Below are 20,927 nucleotides of genomic sequence, written 5' to 3'. Positions count from 1 at the left end.
CCTCTTTTACCTGTATGTTTAATGATAATTTCCCGATGCAGTGACAGGTTTTTCCTTGCGCCGCTCTAATTTCGGTATTTTTGGTTTTAAATAATCGTACCCTATAAAAATTCTTTTTGAAGAATGTTTCGCTCATAAAATTTCCTTCTGCTCCTGTATCGATGAGGGCTTCTACTGGTACATCGCCAACCAGGACTTGTATAATTGGTAGATGTGAGTTCTTTACGATGACCGTATTTAAATGTCTTTTTGAGGGTTTTTTTAAAACTTCCGGGGTCTGGACCCTCGCTTTCACAGGCCCCTCTACTCGTGTAAAGCTTTCCTTTCAAGTTCTGCCTACTGGGTATGCGGATGTTTATTTTCGAATTTTCGTTTTGGGCCTTGACCTTCGAGGTTCGATGAGTTAGCTTGATAGCTTTTTCCCCCATAAGAGCGGTTTGCATTTCTGGTTTGCTCATTTGAAGATTTCCTTCGGGTACTTTGAGAATACGTTGCCCCTCCAGCTTTTTCCGCTATTCTGCGATTTTGAAACTTCACCGCCAATTCGAAGAGCTCCTGCAATGTGCTTGGGTTTCTAATTTCGAAGTAGTCTTGAACAGCAGGTAACAATCTTGGTAATATTATTTCAATAATCTCCGCGTCGGGTTTCTTCCCATACAGCATATCCGTCAGCTTAATTTTTCGCAAAATAAAGTCCGTCAACTCTTCTATATCCCGTTGATAGAAACTATATAGTTCGGCTTCCAGCCTTGCTCGATCTTTCACTATGGGGAAGGCCTTTACTAACGATTTTTTGAAATTTTCAAATGTATATGTCTGGCTTCCAAATTCCCCTAATAAAAATTTGCCTATATTCTTCCACCATAGCACGGCCTGTCCTCTTAGTGCAGATGTGGCGATGGCAACTTTTTGTCTTTCAGGCACAGGGTAGAGCTGAAAGTGAGTTTCTAGGCCTTCTAGAAATATTGCCACCGAAGTTTTTCCGTTGAAATTGACGTTTGGCTTGATTGACGCTCTCAAAGTCTGGACCAGGTATCCAAATCCTTCCAATTGGCTTGCCATTTCTTGGTGTTGTCCCGCGGCTTCCATCCGATTTTCGGCCATTTCAGTTCGATAAGAGTTCGGCCGCCAATGTAGAGTTGCGCGCCTCCACCCTGCACGCAACCAAGAGGTGACTGTTGAAACTGGAAAATAGACAGAGTCTTGCTAAGGGTTTAAGTCCCTTTTTATTCAACTTAAAAAATTACAATTGCGTGCTCTTGACGCTCACAAACTACGCCGACCCGGCGGTAAAATAAAAATAAGAACCTGAAAAGAAAATAATAACAAGACTCTATTTACGAGACTCTCTAAAAGTAACTAACCTCACCGCGTTTCACAATACCGCTGCTAATTCAGCAAACTTTGAATATCACGTTGAACGATTAACAATTCTCCGAGGCAAGCACACAGGCCGAAACGCGGGGTTCTTCAATTTCTGGCTAACTACCTCCGCGCTCGTGAAGTACGAACAGCACATCTCGAAATCGTTTCCTTTCTATTTAACTCAGAATACTTCCGCTGATAATTTGAATCCTTGCGCGTTCTACTAAAATTTACATACTCTGGCATTGGCAGTTCCAGGGGAAAGTAAGGCTTGACAGGAAAGATAGTTTAAATTTAAAATAAATGTTAGTTAAAATAAATATAAACCTTACAAGGGAGTAAACGCTGTTTCGTCCTTTACAGATCCTAAGGCAGTATGGTTTTTGTCTGACAGTCGTAGCGCCATCCAATATCTTTCAAACTGGCGAAGCGTTGGTGATAAGGCCGGAATTGCAATTCTTAGCAAACTTCAGCAGGTCTCGTCACTCTGTGAAGTGCACCTTCAGTGGATTTCTTCCCATGTTGACATATGGGGGAATGAAATGGCAGACATTCTGGCGAAGAAGGCTTTTGAAGAACCCTTACCAGTTACCAATTCATTGACATAGCTGGAACTGTATTCCATTAGAAGACGTGCAGACAGGCAAATTTGGCTCGTTCCTCCGAATCATCCCTGGTATCAAACTGATTGTCCTGGAAGATCTCTTGCTACTGATTGCGATAGATGTGTTCAGACAACACTTTCCCGATTCTTCAGTGGACACCTGAAAGGACTTACTTTTGAGAGAGGTCTCAAAGATGCACCCAATTTGTTCTAAATGTCAAAATGCACCGGCATCACTGGCACATATCCTTGAGTGCCTGGAGTTGTCTCTTGAAGACCTATACAAGTCTCCTATCTTGTTTTCGATTTTCTGAAAGTGAATGGACTCGTAGACCTTGTCTAGTATATTCCTAGACATGGAGATAAGTAACAACAACAACAATTATTATTTAAGTTATTAGCTTGTTTTTGCGTAGAAACTGTAATTTTATTTGTAATTTTATTATTATTATTATTATTATTATTATTTTAACTGTACTTGGTGTTTTATGTTTTTCTATATCTTTCAAATTTTAATTAAAATAATTTGAAGTTTTATGTGTTTTTGCCTTGATGCGAAGTGAGAACTAAATTAATTAGTAGCCCATGCGCATTAGACTAGCGGCGCTGAATCGTCTACGAAAAGCTGTTTCTTTTTCATTTGTTTAATTTCTTTTATATATCGGTTTAGATTTATTAGTATAGAACTTGTGGTAATTCTTTAGATGATATAATTTTTGTGCACTAGCACCTATCGCCGAAGTGTCGATATGGTAAATAAATATAGTGAACATTAAAGAGTGCATTTATTCCATTGGTGGTTTATGTGCTATCCACGAAGTAGATTTTATTCAAAATCCGTTAACTATTAATTCAATATATTTAAATGAAATGCAAGAAAATTACGTATAATTTAATATTCTGCGTAAGGAAATCATGTGGTGTACACAACAGTTTTTTTTTTTTAATATTGACTTGAAATTGAAAATTTAATCGAAATTTCTTCATACATAAAACTGATCTCAAAGTAAAATCTAGCTTTTCAGTTTTCAGTTCTTTGATGTTGTATACAGAAAGAGAAGAATCTAAAAGACTATGATTAGATATTACTAGATGCATCATATGTAATACATTTTTTGCATAAATTAAATGCCAACTGATAACCAAAAATAGTGATGAAATAAGTTCTTAGAATTATTTACCGTCTGTCTCCATGCATCTAATTCCTAAACTAATTCGGTTTTCAAATAGTCCGAGATGTTAACAGGATTACAGAATCAATTAACCGGACTGTGCTAATTATTACTATATTTTGAATAGCAGAATGAAACTCGTAAAGTTTCAGGAAAACCATTATTAAATATCTGCTATATATCTTTCTAAAATCTTTATGACGCTTATGAAATAGAACTGAACTTTATGTACGAATATTTCACTCAAACATTTTAGAATAACCAAGACAATTAAAAGATCACATTTGAATCAAGAATGTATAAAACACTGCACCATTTGAGGAAGTGGTATTTTGATGACATTAGATGTTAAACTTCTTGCAACATTTTTTTAATATTCTGAGTTCGAAAACTGTTTTGCTGAGCCTCCCGTAAAACTTTCAGCTACATAATTATCTCGAAGTTTGCTTAAAGAAAAGATGTGATTTAGAATTCACACAGGTTTTAAAATCTATCCGTATGATTTGCATTTGCATTCTTTAAGAACATAATTTGCGATTTTATGTCAACTTATGTTACATTTAACAAATCTGCTTTAATTTTATTTATAATAGCTCCTCGGCCTTCTGAAATGTTCTCAAGGCTTCTTCTAAATCATTTTAAACTTCTTAGTAATTTAAAAATTGTACGTACAATCTTTCTTTTTTGCATTCTGTTCCCTTTCACTACCACTATGGCTAGGCAGGGGAGAAATGCTAGCGAAAGATCAGAAAATTTCATGTTTGTTTATTTCGTTAGAGTAAGACAGAAAGAAAGCTAACATATAACTGACACCTAATTCACTTAATTCCTCGCCAGCATCAACAAGGAAATGCATTAATTTTTAGAATAAACAAGAAATTTTTCATAGTCTAATCTTGTGCCTATGACTTTAATGAAATAATTTAAGTTTGAATGAGAAAGAATCGAGAGCATTTTAAATAAATCTCTACCTTCTAAGCGATTTTAAAAAATGTGTAATTTTTTTTAAATATAAATCTGAAATGCATTTATATTTGTCAGTTTTTTTTACTTCGTTGTATTTCATAAATGTAATCGTGAAAATGTTAATATGATTATTCAATACCAATGGTGTCTTAAATTAAAAATATGTCTGTCTTATACGTAAACATGAGTATTGCTACGAAATGGTACACAGATAGATGATTTTTAATACAATTATATGTGAAATTGTAATTTTTCTGTATAATGTAACACGAAAAAATATAATTCCACATATAATTGTACTAAAATCATCTATCTGCATACAAATTTGTAACAGTACAATATATATCACTTTATTCCACTATCCCCACAAGCTGCCAAGCTGATAAGATTTCTGAACATTGGTAGTTTGACCCGGGTTCATATTCCGGCAAATCGACTCGCGCATTGAGGGTTTTCGTGAAATTTTTTATGTGTGATATAAATACGAGCTAATTTGTCTTTGAAAGTCCTCGAAGAAGAATCTCATTTCTTAAGCAGATTGCCCTAGCTTACTTTGCTGTAATCTAATAAATACATTTCAATCATTTAACTATTTGTCAAAATCTCTGTTTAAATTTATCTTTACTTATTTTTATTGTTGCGAAATGTCCAGCTGCTTTGAGATAGCTTCCTTGCAAAGCCAGAAAGTTCCAGGGTAAGGCAGGATTACCAGAGTTGGTGTGAAATCGCCCATTTAGAGATATTTGGCGACAAAATTGGCGATATGCCATAGATGGAGCGAGAAAATTCTAGAACGCATTCTTTGCGGTTTTCTCGGGAATATTCTCGAAGGTGGGTTAAAGCTGTATATACCCTGCCTATACGCAGAGTAGTATATAGTAGCACTGTCTTGAGTTCAAAGATTAGCTTGAGAGCGATCGACCGAGTCGGGAGCTGTACCTTCGTGCTCTGCCGTGAAACTGTCCTCCCCATTATAGCCTGAAGGCTGTGTTGTTGGTTGTTTCAGCGTGTTTGTCGTAGTTTTTCGAAGACTGCAAACGTGTTTTGGAACTGTCCTGTATAATACTGGCGAATAAATTGTGTTTTGGTTCTTCATCAAGTGTTGTCATCAATTACTCCAAATCCACGAACCCGTAGAACGCAACAATATGTTATAACTGAAGTAGTATTAATTGAATATGAAAATGTATATGAGATAGAAAATGTATATAAAATATTTCACTTCGTTCAACTATTTCTCAAAATCTCTATTTTTCTTTATAAGCCTCTTTAAATACTGATGTAAAATTAGAAGGAAACAAAACAGGATTCTAAAACCTGAAATTATTTTTGAACATATGTATAAATTTTTTTGAATCCATTAGAATGATAAATAAAATGATAAATGAAAAATATGCCCTCTCTAGGGTCCAAAATACGGATCTTCAAGTTGCTAGCTGGATGCGTTAACATCTTGTAGGATAAGAGAACAACTGGGGGACATAGGATAACTCCTTACAAATTTTATTTTTTTATTTATTTTTTTTTGATTAAGTATTTTATCTTTAATTGACATGGTAAGAATATTATTGAAGTTCCTGAGTTTCGTTGTGATCACAGGACTATTATTTTCTGTTTTCTTTCGTTTCAGTTCAGCGTATTATCAGCCGTTTGGTGAATAAATATTCGTTTTTCTGGTTTTGGTGTGGTTGATTATTCCAAAGCACTCTAGGACTATCTGCCTAAGCGGAGATGTGGCTTCATGAAGGAATTTCTGCGGAAATATGGCTCGTATCTACATTGTGTATGTGGGAAAATCGCGAAAATGCCCATGCAACCAGCTCGTTCGCTGGGATTTGAACAGGAATCGAAATATCAATGTTCAGTTATTTTACCGCTGTGGCGCTGGTGAGCTTTTTCTTTTAGGATTTGGTTCAGAATTGATTTTTCGGTAGGAAAAGCTCTAGTTCTCCCTCTGTACTACCACTGTTGTACTACTGGCCTAAAGTTGCAAATCATGCCTTTGATCGATGTTAATGGGATCGCTACATTCCACACTTATACGAATGTAATTTCAGTTTATTCCACTACTGTTTTCTACTTCAATGAAGCTTAATTCACATCAAGTAAACATCAAACTGATTCTATAATTTCGAGATATTTCAGCACAAAATTCCCTTTATTATCTTCCAATAACCTTGGGATAATGACATTAATTGTTTACTTCTGGAATGCTAAAATTCAGCAGTATTCATGTTATGATTTGTAAGATTCTGTGCTGTGTACTTTTAGGTTACAGTTGAAAAATCTTAAGAACTGATCAGCAAATAATTGCTTGAGTTCGTGAGATATCGAAAAACACGTAAGAAGGGTGAAATTACCCTTTATTATTCCAATAAAGTTTAACAGAACTCTGTCTTGGAGTTTTACAATAAAGCCGCCACTCGGGATCGAACTTAGGAAACTAAGAACTAAACTAATCTTAACTAAAAAGATATAGCCGAAGCTATCAAGATTCTAACAGAGTTGGCCTCTTAATTCTAAATAACGGCGAAGCAATGAAGGGCCTAAAGTACGGCCGAGCGTGATAATAGCTTAAGAGACAATAGCCTAAGAAGGCGATCGCGCGCTAGTCAGAATCACTGGTTCTCTCTCTCGATGTTAGTAGAACTTCACTGTTAAATACTTCTCCTCATTCACATTCAAATACGATTCTAAAACTACGTTCTGGCCGGAAGTTTTAAGTTGAAATTCAGGAAGACAGGAAAGGAACTTTAAACTCATAATAACTGTTAACTGTTAGATAAATTAACATAATCCTAACTGTTATATAAAACAGTTAACTGTTATATAAATTAACATAATCCTTACAGATTTATTAATAATTTACGTAACAAATCATAAATATCGAACTCTCCTGCAAGTATTGGTAATTTCTCTTCATACTGAAGTTGATCTAGGCTGGCAGCAAGATGCTGGTCTGTTTAAATCTATCGAAGACAGCAAAAACTATCTACCAGCAGCAATTGTTTAGTTGCAGAATTCCATTATTTTGAAAAATTCTTATTGAAGTTCAAAGAAAAAAAGTTAAAACCAATAGCTCTTCAAAAGAAGGAAATCTCTAAAAAAAGCTAAAGAGTACAAAGGACTTCTTTATAATATTTTAAATTATACCTTTTGGTACATCATTAAAAAAATAAAATGAAGGTAAATATATCAAAATGACTATCGCCTGAAAATCTCTCAGTTTCTTGTACATCTATATAATTTGTTGGCATATTTTGGAAATAAAATTAAAGATTTTTTTCCCGCAAGATTTGCAAATTTCTCAGAATCGATACTTTTTTAGTCATCATGATTAAAAATATTGTCCCGCAGTACAGTTTGCAGTTCTTACAACGGTCTATGATAAGAGATGTCTCCCAAAACTGATAACAACTAGTTGGCAGTTTGCTAGTTCACCTGTATAATTACTGCTGTTAACACGAAGAGAGGAAAGATGTTTTTAGATTTAAAAAAATTCCAGATTATATGTTTACTAGCATATTAAATTAAAAAATTTTGCAAATATATTTAAGATAATAATTTAGAAAAAAAAAGGTCATCTCAGTGCTCGTGGTTTTATTATAAGATTAGAAAAATATTCATACTAATGAAACTTAAGTAAGGTAACCTTACAGTATTCAACGAATGCAGTGTTGAAGAGTAAAACGAATTCAAAATGTACACAGAAGTTTTCTAACAAAGATTTCATTACATATCGCTGTATAATTAAAAAATATCCTAAATATACATTTAAACAGTGCCAGTCTCTTTGTTACTTAGCTTTTGTAATTGAAGCAGCTCAAATTATCGTAATATATCCTGAATGCAACGCTATGCTGGTTTAATTTCTTACCTCTATCAATGTAAGCAGCAGCTGGAAGGACTAGAAAATACAATAAAGCAATGAACATTGCAAATACCTATCCTAAACACAATTATAAAACAATGCTGAGAATTCAGACTGAATATTATACTACCTAGAAAAATTCTGATGTTACTGTTATGGTTGGGCTTAATTATAAGGAAACAGCAACGAGAGAATGAAACAGGAAGATGTCAGCTTTCGTTGCTTAATGTTGAAACAAACATCAGGGGGCCATATGAGCCTTTCCTTTCTCTCTCTTGCCTAACAATGTTTTCCCAACTTTTTTGTGTGTCATCAATTTTTTTTTTTTCGACGTGAAAATGCTCATTTATTTCGGATTCATTCGAAGTTAAGATGTCATTTTTTGGTATCCTTATCAGTTCTCTAACATGACTGGTAAAAATGAAGTTAGTTATATTTCATTTCTAATGCACTTTTGTGTTTCGAATTCAAGAGAAATTAAGGAAGGAAATATCTTTGACTGAACAAAACATTGTTCGCTTAAAATAAACGTGAAACTTAGAAACCGATCAGTTATTAAATTTCCGATTTATAAGGTATTTTCTCTCTCCTTCCCGCATGCCTTCGTGGTGTAACTCGACTCGTATTCCTGAGGTCTGGAGTTCGAATCCCAGCGAAAGCAAAGCTGATCGCTTGCTAACATTGAAAAAATTCTAAATGATTCTACAAGTGGTGCCCGAACTTAAAGGTGGTGGACAATAATTTGTCGCCACCAGGATTTGGCGACTGGTTCTCCTAATCCACAATCGCCCTTCCAAAAGGCGCTATATATATAAGGTATTTACTCCTTCCTTTCCACATGCCTTCGTAATATTGGAAGCACACTCGATGCGTAGTCAGGAGGTCCTGAGTCCTAATTCGAAGAAGGCATTGCAGAGTTTTCAGGATGCCTGAATCGATATAAACCTAATGACTCTTCAACTTATTTCTACTCATTTCCCATGTTCCTATTTTTAACTATGGCATTCGTATAAAGTCAAATTTCATTTGAATATTATTCATGGGATTGATTAAAGGGTGATACTATAAAATTGGGCTAAAATATTATTTATACTCTGTTTAAAATGTCTTCGTTGAATTCAAAGTTTAATCAAAAAATAAATCCTTTTTAGAATGCAATAATTTTTGTGGATTTATTTATATATCATAATTCTTTCGCTTTAAAATTATTAGTACTTATTTATTTATTTACTGACGTTAGTTATTAGAAGACTGCGTTTTATTCCTCGGAAATTCCCATTTCTCTTATACGGAAATTCTCGTTTATCTTATTAGTTGTTGTCAACATTGTTACGGAACATCTTCAGCTTAATTTTCATGGTGAATTGCTGATAGTCTTGCCTTTCAAATTATAAAAGTAAGTTGCCAGTACTATGGAAAATGATTTGGAAACAATTTAGATACATTGAAATATACATGGCCTCCAAAAGTTAAGGAACAGCATGTTTTTTGTGTCTAATTTGAGAATGAAACAATTCCAATTTTGTGTCTAACTTGAGAATTAAATAGTTCTTTAATGAATGCGACATAGAATGTTTCTAACGTTCAACACAAACATGAAACACAAAAAATTGCATTCTTGTTAGAGCAATCCAGTCTTCCAAAAGACAGTATATCACAGAAAAACACTATATCACAGTTTTTTAAGAAAAAATGGGGTGGTAACATTACAAAAATGGGTTCCAATAAGGAATGTGTCCATAAAGAAGCAGCCTGTCTCCCAAGGTAGTCCCAAAGATGCTCTATCGAATTCAGGTCTGGGGACTACGCTGGCCATTCCATCCACTCCATACTGTGACCCTCAAGATACTCTTCAGCAACCCGACGTTGGTCAGATCGCGCATTCTCGTCCATCAGAAGAAATTCAAGATCAATAGCGGCAGCATATGGGTGGACATATTGATCAAGGATCTCATCTTGATATCTCACACCTGTCAAAGTTCCTCCATAGAACACATGCAGGTCAGTGTGACCACCAAGAGAGATCCCAGTCCAAACCATTATTCCCGAACATTATTCCGAAACAGCTAAATAACTCCCGCAGGTGTTGTAACTCTAAGTCCGCCTGGAACATGTCTTCTAGACACATAGTCCCCGATTTCAAACTGATTCCATAGTCGGTAGGCCACAATACGAAAGACATTGAGACGTCTAGCAGCATCAGCTTGTGATATCCTCATTTCCATCCATCTGATCTCCAGCGACCTCAAAGAATCCGGCAAACGATTTCTCCTGGACAATGATAGACTTTCCTGGATATTGGCCACGAGACTGTAATTTACCAGTGAAACAAGTGAAGTGGTTGCTTTTTGCGGCGACCGCTACTCTGGAGTTTTCGCTGATCACCACTACTAGGTGATGCAGTAAATTTGGACCCTCTTTCGAGGAAGCCCCGAGATCACAACAAGGTAAAACTCCACTGGAAATGCGTTTCTTCAAAGAGATCGATAAGTTGTTAATTACTCCCTTCTCATCACACAACAGCACGCAGAACCTCAGGAGATAGTATATCCTCCACGCGGAGATAGATCCCCCTTACTCACTGTTCTTGTTGACAATTTTTTAAAAGCATTCTGAACTTAAAAAAGACAGACAAATCACATTTTCCCAGAGGGAATCTATCAGGGATATCATAATTAAATAAAATCATGCAAAAAACATCATACATAACAGGTAACATGGACATGAAATCCATATAATCATCCAACATAGCCGGCCATTTAAAAACGTTTTTGTATGATTTAATCTAAAAAAAGACAACACTTTCAACAAGCATTATTTTAGCTTAACACTAGAAACATACAATTCTTCTAACATATGTAATATTTAATGTCTCAAGATACCATTATACATAATAATAAAAAAATGAGATATATTTCGCAAAGGAATAAGCACATTTTCTCTTTTAGTCAGCTGTATTCTTAAGCAAAAAAAGGCGAAGAAGAGATTCAGTGTAAGTGCTAGGGACCATTCGCTGATATTAGTTGTCATTTCCTACACGCTAATCAAAATATACTAGTATTTTAAAGTTAACTAAATAAATTCAAATAGAATATTCGAACAAGAATACTTCACGATTTTGAGAAAAGCTAGGAACGCAATGAACCTAACTGATAATAACGGAAATGCAAGTAAAAGACTAATAAAAAGAAAGATTCGTGGAAGACAATGTGAGATTCGTGGAAGACATTGCAATGCAAAACTGCTTTATTCTACATATGAGCTGCATCTTTAATTTTAGTTTATTGTGTTTCAAGTAAAAGTTTAAAATAATTGCTATATATCTTGAGATTTTGCCTAGACTAGTTTATAATGCAGATTGATAGAATAATCCCAGACGTATAAGAGAAGTATACTATATACACGAAAAAAATTCCTTCTAAGGCCAACAGCAATAATAAAATAGAGAATAGAAGAAGAAAATGTCAGATTACCAACAACCATGTAAGCATACGTGTATGCAAAACATAAACTAGAGGTGAATATTTTTTCTCCAAATTTTCTGAATGAGACATAATGAGTTTCTCAAACTGCGTGTGAAAAAAATAATGAAATATTTTAAGTCTTATTCTTTTCTATAACACATTATTTATTCTAAAATCTTCCATTTCGATGACTGTATTGTACATTTAGGCAAAATTTGATAAATAGGAGTGATTTTGTTTTCTGAAGATTCAGGTTCAGAAATATTACAACTCAAAAGCAAAAAGATTTTGAAAGACAATGAAATATACTCTATTGCGTAAATGCTCGACTGGGTTCAGTCTACTCTATTTGGTTACACTTTTTTTTGCGTTGAGTATACTCTCAGTGGAGCATATTGAAACTCTATTGAGCATTTGATCCCAGCTTTTATGTAGAATTAACAATTTTACTAAGATTTTTGTAAGAGTTAGTATTAGGAGCTCACTTAGTTTTAAGGTGTTTGCTAACATATTACCTTTGTTAGAGCCATTCTTTACAAAATGTTCTAATATAATCAATTCTGGATAATTGCCGTCCAGATATTGCAGAATAGCTGTCCTTCACTATTTTCCCAGTTGCAAATTTACATGTCGAATATTATATCATTCCGAAAGCAATTGAAAAAATTTACACATCCATGTGAATAACCTCACTTTCCTCATTTTGAAAAAATTTCTTTTCATTCAAAATTTTTGCTTCATGTCCTATTTCGCATTTATTCCACTCGTCTTCTAATTATTGGAGGAAAATATTGCAGTTATGTCAAAGATTTGGAATACCGAAATTCGCATGAATGTTAAGCAATGATGACAAAATTTAGCATTTTGTCGTAAATTCACCTGTACTCTGAATAATAAAATTAAAAAAAACAAAAACAAAAACATCAGTTTCATTCTCGTGAACAAAATAAATACTTACTTTCCCAAACACTGAAGAAATCAAGATAAACGATCTATAAGTATATTTTTTAAATATTTGTAGAACTCATAAGCTGAAAATTAACAGAAAAAGTACAAAAAATTCACTGACATAAATATATAGCAGGGAAAAAAGTATTTTCGAAATGTCTAAACGACTATTGAAAACGCACTGTCAAAACATTTACGAAAACACAGCGACTTCACAAATACATTAAACATGAAAATATTCTTAAAATTTTGCTCAAAATTTTTGTTATGATACAAGAAAATAAAAATTAAAGTAATAATGTTGTTTATGTGAGTATCGTTTGCTTCATTTTATTGTTGCAAACAGAGTAAATTTCTTTTGTTTTTCTTCCTGTAGTTTCGAACTTTATGTGTGGCAACAAGATAATTGATTGATAGAATTGTGTTTGTGACAGCCATTAGAATGGCTCGCTTATATTGTATCAATTATCACGCATTGCTGACATTTTATTTATAATTAGTATAATGAAATAAAAGTGAAGGAATACAGTCCATTTGTTTATTGATTATTGTTTGTGAAACATATTAAGTAAAGAACATTTATTGTTGGTCCGTCGAGCCGGAGGTTTTTAACAATGACGGTTCACTTGTCGACCATTTGTGAAGCTCAAAGCCACCACTTTTTAGCAGTTGTTGCAATTCGTCTATCAATGCAATACCTTCCGAACTATCTTTTACACCAGTTAACATATCATCAACATAAAAATCTCTTAAAACTACAGTGTCTCAAAAAAGTGATGGGACACTTGTGCTTTACAAAAGGAAACTGCAATAAAATAAATTTAAAAAACATGTAAAATTTTTTGTGGGTGTGTTTCATACTTAAATTTAGTAACAATTATTACATAACATACATTTTCTCAAAATATTAAAATATTAATTTAATAAAAATACAATTGTTTAGAACGGAGCAGAAAATGGCTCACTTAAGTGATGGGACACTTACTTTTCCATCAAATATTTATCCAAAAATTTTACTTTTTAAAAGGTTTTAATATTTTGTTGGATTTCCTTTTACTTTTAAAACATGATTTAATCTTCTTGGGATGGATTCGACTAATTTTTTTTTTGTGATTTCTGGAATGATTTTACCACATTCTTCTTGAAGCACCGATTTTAATTGTTGTTTTGTAGAAATGGTGTGTTTGCGAATTCTTGATTCCAATTCTTGCCAAATATTCTCTATGGGATTTAATTGTGGAGATTTTGGGGGTGTTTTTATTATTTCAGGACAGTTATACAGCAGCCAGAGTCTAACCTTCAAAGCACTGTGCTTGGGGTCATTGTCCTGGTAGAATTTAAAATCGTTATGAAGGTTCAATTTTCGTGCCGAAGATTTCAAATTTTGATTTAAAATGTCAATATATTTGTACTGATCCATTATACTGTCAATAAAAACAAGATTACCAACTCCAGCTGACGACATACACCCCCATACCATAACACCTCCTCCACCATGTTTTACTGTTGGCACCAAGCTCTGTTTGCGAAATTCTTCCCTGGGTTTTTTCCACACCAAGATTCTACCGTCAGAACCAAATATATTAAATTTACTCTCATCAGCAAATATAACTTCATTCCAGTAATCAGAATTCTTATTTATGTTGGATTTTGCGAAAGCCAGTCTGAGTTTTCTATTCTTTTCACTTGCGAAGAATTTTTTCCTGGCTGCTCTACCGTGATATCCAGTAGATCGAATTACTCTTCTAATAGTCTCAGAATTAAAAATTACTCCATATAATGCTTGTAAATCAGCAGTAACTTTAGAAGCACTCATTCTTGGATTTTTTTAAATATTTCGAACAATAATTCGCTTTATTCCATTGGATAGCTTTGATGGTCGGCCAGGTCTTCTTTTATCCTGAATCATATGATTCTTTTATATCGTTTAATGATATTGAAAACTGTTTAATGACTGAAGTTAACTGTTTCAGTAGTTTCTCTAATAGATTTTCCACGTTCAATATGCAAATTAATAACTAATTTTCGAATTCCAGGCAAAGTTTCTTTTCGTTTAGCATTCATGGCTGCACAGAGCTAAAAAACACAAAAATTCCAAAACAAACTGGAGAGAAATACTGCAGACGATTTTATAAATTATTGACAATTGCTTTTGAGTAAAAATAAATACCCCAAAAGATATTTTTATTGCTTACTTCAGACGACTTTTGTTGCATAGTACGTAGTGTCCCATCACTTAAGTGAGCCATTTTCTGCTCCGTTCTAAACAATTGTATTTTTATTAAATTAATATTTTAATATTTTGAGAAAATGTATGTTATGTAATAATTGTTACTAAATTTAAGTATGAAACACACCCACAAAAAATTTTACATGTTTTTTTAATTTATTTTATTACAGTTTCCTTTTGTAAAGCACAAGTGTCCCATCACTTTTTTGATACACTGTATATTCTTTGCCTTTGGAAAGTTCAATCCTTCATCAATAGCTAACTGACTCAAAACTTTGGTTGCAAGATATGGAGCAGCTGCAGTTCCATATGTAACTGTTTTCCACCCAAACGACAAACTTGTATTTATTTATACGGGCTATCTGTCAATGTGATTGAAGGAACTATAATTTATTGTTGGTCAAAAGTCTAGCCGGAGAGCTAGTGAAGATAGTGACTGTTCTAAGTGTATTCTAACAACGCAAATATGCATATGGTTGGTGAAAAATTACTCCACTTTGTGAGGTAAGTGGATTTTGAACAAAAATTCGTTTAATTTGTTGTTAAATTTTAAGAACAATGTTGTAATACAGCATAGAATTTGATTTCATTTTAATAATAGTGTTAAGTGATTTAAAAACCATTTCTGTTTTTGAATTGATCAATTATGAGTGAACTTATAACTTTTAAAACAAAAAGAGCGGTCTTACGCAGGAGTGTTACTAATTATGTAAAGAAAATTGAAACTATTTTAACTGTAGATGAAATTAATTTAATAGAACTAGAGGAATGTGTCGAATTATTGACACAAAAGGAAACTGAGGTAAGGAAGCTTGATTCTGAAATCGAAAGTTTAATTACAGATACTAAAGAATTAGAAAACGAAATAGATAATGTTCAGGAGTACACAGATAAAATTTATTTGTGGAAATTTAAAGGTGAAAAAATATTAAAAAATCAAAATAGTAAAAATAATTTTAATAGTGTATTTCAGAACAGGTTCTTGATAATATTAAATTACCCAAGTTAACATTACCGACTTTTGGTGGTAATATTACAGAATGGATAGCTTTTAAAGATCTTTTCAGTGCTTGTGTAAGAAATAATGCAAATTTATCTAATGCTCAAAAATTGCAGTATTTGAAGGCTTCGTTGAAAGGTGAAGCATATCGCATTATTCAAACCATTCAAATTTCGGATTGTAATTTTGAAATAGCATGGAATCTGTTAGACGAAAGATATTCAAATAAGAGAGAACAAATTTTTGCATATATTAAACGTTTTCTAAGCTTACCAACTATTCAAAATGAATCAGCATTTGCTATTTTAAATTTAGTTGACAATATTAATGAAGTAAATGGTTCTTTAGAAGTATTGAATCAAACCATTGATAATTTTGGTGACACTTTAATGACTTATTTAATTTTGCAAAAATTAGATCCTTCTACAAAATTATGGTGGGAACGTCAGTTAAAATCTAACGAGATTCCAAAACTTACGACTTTAATTGAATTCCTAAAAAACTATGCAAGAACACTTCAAAATAGCAAATCAACAAGTAATAAGGTACCTAAATCTGTGTTTCAAAATAAGAATAATGTTCTGGTTGCTATCTTGGGTTGTGGTTATTGTAAAGAAGATCATAGTTTAGCCAAATGTTCGAAATTTCTAAATTTATCGGTTCAGCAAAGGATAGAATTTGTAAAACCTAATCGTTACTGTTTTAATTGTTTATCTATATGCACTTGCTCAAAAAATGCAAGAGTTTAAATACATGTCAACATTGCTTTAAAAAGCATCACAGTATTTTGCACATTGTAAATAATTCAAGGAATAAAACTCAGTTAAACAGTATATCTCAGCCTATGAAATCTATCCCTAAAAGAGATGAATTAACGAGTCCTAAGGATGTTTCAGCCACAGTTTGTGCCTCTCATTATGATTCGAATGCAAAAGGTAATCAAACCAGTCACATTTTATTGTGTACTGCTTTAATAAAAGTTTAAAATTCTGAACAACAGTTTGTGAAGTGTAGATGTTTATGTGACACTGGATCTCAGAGATCATTTATTTCAAGGGATTGTGTGAAGAAATTAGAATTACAAGTGAAAGATAATTCCATTTCTGTATCATGTCTAGGAGAATTTAATACTATAAGTAATGGGCAAGTCGATTTAGTATTCACTTCTCATTTTAAAAGTGATATTCGTGTATCAACATCAGCGTTTGTACTGGACAAGGTGACAGATAACATTCCCTATGTATCTTTGCCATCAATCATCTTCGATAACTTCTGTGATTTACAATTAGCTGATCCATTATTTTACAAGTCACAACCAGTTGACATTTTATTTGGAGTAAATGTATTTCTGCATTTAATGACGGGAGAAATTGTCAAACGTGGTCTTGATCTACCATTTACTCTAAATTCGAGGTTGGGATGGATAATTTCGGGTACTACAAATTTTGAGCCAGTATATGTAAATCATTTGAATACAAACACAGATGAATTAGTAAATTCTTTCTGTGAGTTAGAAAAGTTTCCAAATGTACAACCTTTAACAAATGAAGAAAAACTTTGTGAAGAACATTTTAAAAACTCGCATTTTAGAGACAAATCAGGTCGTTATTCAGTTGCATTACCATTCAAACATAATAGAGATATTCTAGGTGACTCCCTAGAATATCTCTATTATGTTTTATGAATGAAATGGCGTACAGAAGATTTCAATACTTGGAGAAGAGGCTGTTATCTATGAAAGAAATTTACAACCAGTATATTCAGTATATGAAAGAGTACTTTTCACTAGAACACGTAGAATTAGTGCCAGACACAGATTATGAATTAGAGAATAAACACTATTATATCCCACATCACTTCGTGTTGAAGGACTCTAGCTTAACAACAAAATTGAGAGTTGCTTTCGATGCGAGCGCTAAAACAACCACAGATGTTTCCTTAAATGATACGCTAATGATAGGCCCAAAAATACAAGATGACTTAATTTGTATTTTACTAAGATTTAGACTTCATAACATTGCAATAACCGCTGATATTAAAATGATGTACAGACAGATAAAGGTTCATGAGAAATCTATGTAGAGAAGTTAAACTTTTGAATTCTATAAATATACCTAGGAAAATTCTGCTACCTGATTATTTTCGATGTGAACTTCACAGATTTTGTGATGCGTCTGAAAGGGGTTATGCATACTTATTTATATCAAAACTTGCAATAACTCTGACATTAATGTTAAACTTGTAACAGCTAAAACTCGTATAGCCCCATTAAAATCTATTACGTTTCCAAGACTGGAATTATGTTCAGCAGTGTTATTGGCACGCTTGATTCAGTCTGTAAAGGCTGCATTAGTTATGAATTTTGATTTAGTGCAAGCTTGGAGTGAGTCACAAATCGTGTTGTCATGGCTAAGGTCAGATCCTAAAAAATGGCAAGTATTCGTATCCAATAGAGTTTCTGAAATACAATCCATCTTACCACCTGAGAACTGGAGTCATGTTGATGGAAAGGAAAATCCAGCTGATTGTGCTTCACGTGGGTTATTTCCTGCAGAACTATTATCTCATCAATTATGGTGGAATGGTCCTTCTTGGTTAAAGTGCAGTGAGATTGCCTAGTCTAAAAATATTCTTATAGATGAAGAGGCATTACCAGATGCACGTAAAACAGTCTCATTTGTAGTTTCTGAACCTGTACAGGAACTTGCTATTATATCAAATATAGCTTCATTTCCAAAGTTGCAACGCATATTTGCATGGATATTAAGATTCATATCGAATTCTAAAGTAGCATATCTAGAAAGAAATACGTCTTTTTTATTTAGTAATGAAATTCGAGCTGCAACTTTCTGTATTGTCCGAATAATACAGCGATTTCACTTTTTTAAAGAAATTCAATGTTTGGAGTTGGGAAAGGACTTACCTACAAACAGCAACCTCCTTAGCTTGTGTCCAATTTTAGATGACAACAAAGTGTTACGTGTAGGAGGAAGACTGAAAAATGCGCAACTATCAGAAAATGAAAAACATCCAATCTTATTACCTTCAAAACACAATCTGACAGAAATCATAATTAGACACTTTCATGTCAAATATCTGCATGCAGCACCGGAACTTCTTCTATCTTTAATTAGACAGCAATTTTTGATCATAGCTGCTAGATCTGCTACCCGAAAAGTAGTAAGATCTTGTATCACATGTTGCAAACTTAGAGCTAAAACTGCAAGTCAAATAATGGCTGATCTACCGGAATCTAGAGTAACACAATCGCAACCATTTCATCGAACTGGAATAGATTTGTCTGGACCGTTCATGATTAAACATCGTGCAGGACGTGGACAAAAATCACTTAAATATTACGTATGCTTATTTGTGTGTTTTGTAATCAAGGCAGTACATCTTGAAGTAGTAGAAGATTTGTCAACAAAGGCATTTTTAGGTGCATTGAAACGATTTATTGCAAGAAGAGAGAAACCATTTGAGATTTATAGTGACTGCGGTTTCAACTTTAAAGGTGCAGAGAAAGAAATTAGAAAATGTTTTTTGCAATGTAAGCAAAATCAAGAAATTCACAAATTTTTGTCTTTAGAGGAAATAAAATGGATATTCAACCCGCCATCATCTCCCCATTTTGGTGGACTATGGGAATCGGCAGTAAAGGCAATGAAATTACATCTAAAAAGAACTGTTGGTGATACTGTGCTGACCTATCCGGAATTTCAGACCTTGATAGCGCAGGTTGAGGCTTGTCTCAACTCTAGGCCATTGTGTCCAACATCGGCTGATCCAAATGATTTAACTGCATTAACAAATGTACAAGAAACTTTTTTATATTTTCTATTTTCTTTGAAATATTGGTCAGTCAAACGAATTTTCCATACTGAACACTAAAACGAACTTGACTGTTAAATTCTTTGGAAACGCGAAACGTCAGTACTCACTTCAATATTTGACATTCGGTCCTGATCTTTGGTACGTATAGGTCGCTCATCATAAGCGCTCTGACTGATACGAACAGCGATGTATCTAGGATTGTTGCTACCTCGCCGGAGACCCCTCCAGCGAAGGAAAACTGTGTTGGACTACCACCCTAGGATGGATGATTCGGATAAGAAATGAACACGAAACAGATTAGAAGAAGTTGAATATAAGATACAATCCGTATAATCGGCAATTCTGACCTGCCAGCAGATGAGATGCCAGCAGATCCTAGTCACTGACTAGGATACTAGTATGGAACTGTTACTCAAGCTTCTACAATCTCTCAAGGTCCAAGCTTCGGAGTTTCGAGGTAAGTTAAATTTTCCTTGCTCTTCACGCATTCCCCCTCAGCCTAAGCAACCTGAAAAACGTAAATATGATAATGTGGCGCCATCTATTGAGAGTGCTGAAAAGTCAGCTCACGCGAGTATGTCTTTGGCAGAAAACGTAGCTCGGCCAATCAACATTTTGGATGAGGTCACGTGCCCGGTTGGGTCAATGGATAGTGATGCTCATGAAACTCAGACTGGAGCAACCCGAACTGATGGTCAGTTCACTTTCCCGCACAGGGCGGCGAAAATGCCGCCGATTTGCATTCGAGAATGCAAGTACAATTGGAAATCTTTCACTGAACTGCTTGAAAAGGAACAACTGACCGATTTCACCTCGAAAAAGAAAGGTGAAGGCAACTATAAGATACACACAAAAAATTCGGACACCTTCCGAAGCATGACTGCCCTTTTCGACAAAAAAGAACTTTATTATCACTCGTTCCTTCTCCCTGAGGAGAAGAACCTCAAAGTTGTGATAAGAAATCTTCCCATTGATGCGAAACCCACGGACATTCAGGAGAAACTCCGTGAAAAAGATTTCACTGCGCTCAAAGTGGAACAACTGATGAAGGACAGAGGAAAAGATAGGGCTAAAATGCCCCTATTTCTGGTCACTCTCTCTAAGAATCATAGGAACAATGAGATATACCATCTGAAATATCTAATATACTTGCACATTAAAGTCGAAAGATATAGTGGTCGGCGCGGGCCGACACATTGCTTTCGATTTCAAAGATACCACCCGCCTCGCTGCTGTAAGTGTGCAGGCCCTCAAGAAAACTGGGATTGCCCGGAACCCAAAGATTCCGAGCCGAAATGTTGTAACTGTCTCGGGAAGCATATCAGCAACTCGAGGGGTTGTTATGAGGCCTTCCGAAAGCAGAAACCCAATGCCCCCAAGTTTGATGAAAGTGTCATTATCAATAAATCCTACGCCCAGGCTGTTCAATCTGATATTTTTGCTGGGAAAATTCAGAAAGCTGTAGCGGACGCT

General features: G+C 34.2%; 2 protein-coding genes across 3 annotated transcripts in view; one reads left to right on the top strand and one right to left on the bottom strand.

The window, feature by feature from the left end:
- LOC118203849 (peptidoglycan recognition protein-like) overlaps positions 1–8,137 on the bottom strand; it is a 34,879-nt gene extending 26,742 nt beyond the window's left edge. Inside the window, exon 1 of the mRNA XM_035376145.2 lies at positions 7,985–8,137. Within this exon, the coding sequence (XP_035232036.1) occupies positions 7,985–8,042 (58 nt within the window). The 5' untranslated portion in view covers positions 8,043–8,137. The remainder of the gene's footprint in view (positions 1–7,984) is intronic.
- The window catches only part of LOC118203848 (peptidoglycan-recognition protein 1-like), a 109,356-nt gene that overhangs the window by 75,441 nt on the left and 12,988 nt on the right, over positions 1–20,927 (top strand). Inside the window, exon 5 of one of the 2 annotated variants that reach the window (XM_085806641.1) lies at positions 1,729–2,431. The exons of the other annotated variant lie outside the window; for it this stretch is intronic. Within the exon in view, the coding sequence (XP_085662767.1) occupies positions 1,729–1,968 (240 nt within the window). The 3' untranslated portion in view covers positions 1,969–2,431. Of the gene's footprint in view, positions 1–1,728; positions 2,432–20,927 lie in introns of those variants that run through there. 2 annotated transcript variants of the gene reach the window in all.

This window comes from Stegodyphus dumicola, chromosome 12 (assembly GCF_044657685.1).
Source record: "Stegodyphus dumicola isolate Sdum_Otavi_A_Nest chromosome 12, ASM4465768v1".
NCBI classification, from domain to species: domain Eukaryota; kingdom Metazoa; phylum Arthropoda; class Arachnida; order Araneae; family Eresidae; genus Stegodyphus; species Stegodyphus dumicola.
The sequence above is the reverse complement of the archived record's forward strand: the minus strand, read 5'-3'. Positions and strand labels throughout refer to the sequence as shown.